Source organism: Bufo gargarizans, chromosome 6, assembly GCF_014858855.1.
Source record: "Bufo gargarizans isolate SCDJY-AF-19 chromosome 6, ASM1485885v1, whole genome shotgun sequence".
In the NCBI taxonomy this organism is placed as follows: Eukaryota; Metazoa; Chordata; class Amphibia; order Anura; family Bufonidae; genus Bufo; species Bufo gargarizans.
The window spans coordinates 70107447-70113513 of record NC_058085.1 but is presented as its reverse complement, the minus strand read 5'-3'; the positions used below and the strand labels follow the sequence as shown (position 1 = coordinate 70113513).

Genomic DNA, 6067 nt, shown 5'->3' with positions numbered 1-6067 from the left:
TCACAGCGAAGCCACGTTCTTAAACTAGGAGTGGGTCCCTTTCAGACATTTATGGCCTATCCTATCTATGTTACATACATGTCCACATAGGACTGACCCTTTCGAGGAGCACATTATATTGCTAGTAACGCCTGAAGGATGCACTTTTGTAAACTAATGATTTCAGGTTTCTTCCAGGCATACCATGCAGAGGGAACGAGCGAATGCACAAGGCATTAAATGCAGGTTTCCGTGTAGAGCGCACAGTCGTGGTTACAGATGAAATCTTTATGAATCATGGCAATGGAGGGGTTAACAACAGTGGTATTCGTAAGACCTCCATCAAGTTCTGCTGGCTACAGAACCTCGCTTTATCTCTCGTTCCAAGAACACGCGTCTTGTTGATATCGCTCACAGAATATTAGTCACTATAGATAGGAGCTTTTGCAATTATTTTGTAATTATTCCAACAATCTCTTTGAGAATCTCCCACACATCTGCTTTTGTTTCTCAGGGTGATGCACAGATTCCTGTATCTTGTGTTGCTGCAATTTGGGTTGTATGTTCACTGCTATTTGATGCATCCAAACTACAGGTAGGTAATTACCTGTCACTGGGTAGTAATATCACCGGCGTGACTTTCTCTAAATGGGTATTCTTCCTTCTCAATCCTAAACGTAAATGGCGTAGATGCTTCATTGTCCATGGTGTGGTAGGATCAAACCCTACGCATCTGCTTAACTTCTCATTTGGTGCCAGGAGGCATACTCTGGGCATTAAGAGAGACTACATATTGGCACAAATCAGAGTAATAGGCTTAAAAATTCGGCCTTATCTAAATATCCTGGCCAAGGTACAGCGTCTTTTTTGGCACCCTCTGTGCCACCCAGGACACATACCTCGTCATCCCCGTATCAGTTCACTACCTGGTACGCAAAGAGCATTTCCTTCTGAAAAAAAATGGTCTCAAAACCGACAATGGCGACATTACAGTGAGAACTTACTAAGCGGTAGAGCAATATATGTATATACTGTTCTCTCCCCACCCTTAGGGCTCACGACTGTGTGCTGGCCAGGCCGACAAACAGCCAGTCTGCAATATACGGGCCATAGACATTTTTGCACCGCATCACGGCTGCGGACCCATTCACTTGAATGGTTCTGCAATCCGGAAGGTCTGGTGCGGAACGGAGGCACGGAACCCAACGGAAGCACCACGGAGTGCTCCTGTGGGGTTTCTCTCTGTGCTTCGACAACGCGAAAAAAAGTAGTGCATGCACGGATGGATGGACGGATCACGGACCCATTGAAGTCGAGCAACGGCCGTGTGCATGAGCCCTCAGACAAAAATGTAAAAATATTGCAGGTTATGGGTACTAGATTTCTGTAGGTGGGATGTCAATCCAGGATTTACTCTGCTATATTTGGATTCGGGAAGAATTATATATTTTTTTTGTTAATATGGGGAAATTCTGGAGTTTTTTTGCCTTCCTCTAGATCAAAATTGTCGGATTATAGCAGAGGCGTAAGTAGAATTCATAGGGCCCCATAGCAATATAAGATGGGCTGCCATCTTGTGTCAGGAAATTAAAACAGCAGCATGGCAGCAAAATTTAAAGGACATTGATGGTATATAGCTAGGATATGTCACCAATGCCAGAAAGTTGTGGGTCTATTTATAGAATGGGACCCTGGAAGTGAGCAGGGAGAAGCCACACATGCGCAGCCACCCTCCACTCATTTGTATGGGAATACCGATAATAGCAGAGAGCGGTGCGCCCTCTTTCACTTTTGGGGGCCCATTTAGGAGATAAGTGCGGGTTCCAGAGGTGGGACCCGCACCTATTTACAGAATGGGACCCCCCAAGTGAGTGGAGAGCAGCAGCACATGCGCGGCCACCCTCCATTCATTTCTATGGGACTACCGAAAATAGCCGAGAGCAGTGTGTGGTCCTTCACTTTCGGTGGCCCATTCTGGAGATAAGTGCGGGTTCCAGAGATGGGACCCACACCTATTTACAGAATGGGACCCGTGAAGTGAGCAGAGACCAACTGCACATGCGGGGCCACCCTCTATTTCTTAATATGGGACTGATGAAAGTAGCCAAGAGAGGTGCGCTGTCCTTCAATGTCGGGGGCCCATTCTGGAGATAAGTGTGGGTTCCAGATGTGGGACTTGCACCTATCTGACATCAGTGGCATATCCTATGTCTCAGATGATGCAACTTCTTTAATGTTTTTTCTGGCAGTGGGATGGTATATTTATCTGGACAGGGTATATGACTATTTATCTGGATACTGTATGGCTAATTATTTAGGCGTTATATGGCAATATTACCGTAATCTGTCAGCATTTCATATTGCCCTAAGGGTACTTTCACACTTGCGTCAGAGGATTCCAGCAGGCAGTTCCATCGGCAATCCGGACGCAAATGGATGCATTTGTCAGACGGATCCGGATGTGGATCCGTCTGACAAATGCATTCAAATGCATTGAAGTGGACGGAGGTGGAAGCAGAAGGCGGTAGGGGCTGTGCTGGGTGCTGCAGCTTAGCTCCCATTCACTTCAAGCTGGAGCACAGTTTTTTCACTTTCCTAATTGGTGCGGGTCCGTCCATAGCAACTACTAACAGCTCCAGTTACACCGCTGTGCAGGATAAACGCAGGTAACACAAATTTTTTCGGAATCGGAACTCAGATCCTGCCTGCAAGAGAAGACGGCTGAGCTGCAACACAATCCCTTTAACCTAAATATGAGAAAATTGGCATTTTTTTTTGTCTTACTTTATAATACAGAAGGCAGGTATATAAAACATAGTAGGGGCTCATTCAGACGACCGTAGTGTTCTGCGGACCACAAATTGCTGATCCGCAAAACACGGACACCGGCCATTGTGCGTTCTGCAATTTGCGGGCCACACATGGCCGCCACTGTGATAGGAAATGCCTATTCTTGTCCACAATTGCGGACAAGAGTAGGACATGCTCTATCTTTTTTGTGGGAGTCGGAACGGAACTACAGATGCGGACAGCAGACGGTGGGGGTCTGTCCTCATTTTTTTGCGGCTCCCATTGAAATGAATGGGTCCGCACCCGTTCTGAAATATTACGTATTGTGTGAATGAGCCCTAACTGAAATATTTTATCATCACCAACTATTTTATTATATTATAACCATTTATTATAACCTTTTTAGCAGCATAAAACAATGCTGCTAAATAAAAAGAGCAAAGGATAGAGATATCGGACCATCTACCCCGTGAATTGCATCAGAAGGACAATTATGTCAGGAGCGACAGGTTAAAGGTGGAATTAACTCTCCGAGTTTTGCCTTTGATTGCTCTGTGAGCTAAGTGCATCCTCACCACGCAAGTCACAGTGTCCTCTCCTGGTCCATCTCTTCTGACCACTGTTCCTTTCATCATCTGCACTGATCTGCAGACAGGGCAATCAAATATTATTATGTGAAACTATGGACAGTTCTCCATCATTGAATCCAACAGCATATGCTTCAATCATATGAAATATAGATGTGCCTCACCCAGAAGTACTCTGACATGTTATTCCACTTGGTTCTGACATTAATATATACTTCCTGTCTTATTATTGCATTTTCAGTACTTAATTATTATTATATTTTTTTTTACCATCATATGGATCCAGGAATTGTATTACTCTGTATACCTTTAAATCCGTGACCACCATCCTTAAAGAGTCACTGTACTTTTACATAAATTAAATTCATTTAATAGAGAATGGTGTAAATAGCAAATTTCTAAATCACTTCATCTGTCTGCATCCACCTGGAAAACACTGTAAGGTCATGGCCACTAGGGGTCTCACTTCCATCTAATTTGTCAGACAAGATCCTGAGCCTGATAAAAGAACTGCTTCTACACTGCTTTTGAAGATTATAGGAGCGTCCTATCCTATGTGTCTGTAAGGCCCCTTTCACACGAGCGAGTATTCCGCGCGGGTGCAATGCGTGATGCAAACGTATTGCGCCCGCACTTCTGCGTTGCGTGAAAATCACATCATGTTCTATATTCTGCGTTTGTCACCCATAGAAGTGAATGGGGCTGCGTGAAAATCACATCCGCAAGCAATTGCGGATGCGATGCGTTTTTCATGGATGGTTGCTAAGAGATGTTGTTTGTATACCTTCAGTTTTTTATCACGCATTCAAAACGCATTCAATCTCACCCGCGCAATAAAAACTAAACGCGATCGCATACAAAACTGAATGAACTTGCTTGCGAAATCGTGCATTTTTCACTGAACGCATCCGGACCTAATCCGCTCACGCTCGTCTGCAAGGGGCCTAAGTCATATTCCCCCCCGTCCCCCCCTTAATCTGCTCTGTGAGATAATGGGAAGTAAGAGAAAGGACGTCAATGCACTAACTATTGACAGATTCCACAGAAGGGCGATGACCCCTGCTTGTGAGAGAGATGCATCTAGCTGTTCCGCTGAAGAGGGGAATAATTAGGGCTCGTTCACACGACCGTGCTGTTTTTTGTGGCCCGCAAATTGCGGATCCGCAAAAAACGGTTGCCGCCTGTGTGCCTTCCGAAATTTGCGGAACTGAACAGGAGGTCCATTATAAAAATGCCTATTCTTGTCCGCAAAATGGACAAGAATAGGACAGGACTCATAATTTTTGCAGGGCCACGGAATGGAGCAACGGATGCAGACAGCACACAGACTGCTGTCCGCATCTTTTGCAGACCCATTGAAATGAATGGTTCCATATACTGACCGTATGCGTAACGCAGAAAACGGTCTGTATACGGAACGCAAAATACGTTTGTGTAAACGAGCCCTTAGGCTGAGAATATATGAGATATTTCTAATTGGGATAAATTATTGATATTTTTATTGGTATATGGTTTGACAACCATTTGGGGAACGTGTTGCTTTGGTGTTCATACTCTGACATGTTAGGAATCAGGACCCCCGTCAGGTGTCCTTTTATCTCCACTATGAAGAATACTTTGGTACTACTGAGCAAATGTGTCACGTAATAAACAGAACATTGCTAGGGGCAGTTATACATGGACGCTCAGGTTCTCTATAACTTCCATTGCAAAATGCTTAGGGAGGAAGTAGAGGTGTGTTCTAGCTTCTGTATTCACCCGTGTATATTGGGAAGGAAACTTACAACTCCCATCATGTCCATAGTGGCTGTTTAGAGTACAAACTTGGTATTATAATTTATCCAAATGCCCCCTACCCCCTTAATGAAGGTTTCTACTGATATAACCTTATCATTCACAATTACACAATACACCTTTTATGTCCGCTCTGCAGTTATGACCAGACGTCGAAACCCAGCAGAAATGTAAATCTTCCAGTGCTGGAGAGACGCCCCATACAAGACTGGTCACTCGACGAGGCCCAGGGATTTGTTCGAGGTCTTTCAGAGAACAGGTGAATTGAACCATACAGTATAAGGGATGGGGGCACCATATCTGGCCTGTATCATTTATGCATCATGTTTAGAGTTTGGTGTCTTTCCTGTAGGATGGAGAGACACGTAGATGCCATATTCACTAACACTTACAGAAAATTCCTGGGACAAATTTCAGCGAGGCGATACCTGCAAAACATGATGGGGAAACGACTAGGGTAAGTGGAAGAGGAGGCTGCGGATTAACTGTTCAATGGCAAGAATTTCTAAGACCTTCTCTCTCCATACAGACGAGATGACTTACTTTACCCAAGTAATGGTCAGCTCAGCGAGAGGACCCTGAGAGACACACTTGAATCACTGCTGATGAACCTGTAAGTACATACTACAATATCATATTAATGAGGACCTGTCACTTCCTCACTGAAGTGGAACTAGCTGCAACCACATCATAGCTGACTCCTTTGAACTGTTTGGTGGAAGGTCTCCATTGCTCAATGCCAATGGCACTTCACCTCAGTCATTGAGTGCCGGAGACCACCTACCTGACATGCACCTAGTTGCACTTCTTTGAGGACACTATTGGTCCTCTCTAAAAGAAAAAAAAAAAAGATTTATCGATTAACTAGGAAACAGTAACTTAAAGGGAACCTGTCACCTAAAAAACACATATATAAA

General features: G+C 44.4%; 1 protein-coding gene across 1 annotated transcript; it reads left to right on the top strand.

Moving 5' to 3' along the window:
* Positions 1 to 283: 283 nt before the first annotated feature.
* GHRH (growth hormone releasing hormone) lies at positions 284 to 5767 on the top strand. The gene is made up of 4 exons (XM_044299468.1): positions 284 to 574; positions 5290 to 5409; positions 5503 to 5607; positions 5680 to 5767. Exons 1-4 carry the CDS (start codon positions 498 to 500, stop codon positions 5765 to 5767), a joined length of 390 nt encoding a protein of 129 aa, XP_044155403.1. The 5' UTR covers positions 284 to 497.
* Positions 5768 to 6067: the final 300 nt, after the last annotated feature.

Coding starts and splice junctions, on each gene's coding strand:
- GHRH (XM_044299468.1), top strand. CDS start 498: ATGCACAGATTCCTGTATCTTGTGTTGCTGCAATTTGGGTTGTATGTT. Junction 5,410..5,502: donor CGAGGTCTTTCAGAGAACAG/GTGAATTGAACC, acceptor TCTTTCCTGTAG/GATGGAGAGACACGTAGATG. Junction 5,608..5,679: donor ATGATGGGGAAACGACTAGG/GTAAGTGGAAGA, acceptor CTCTCCATACAG/ACGAGATGACTTACTTTACC.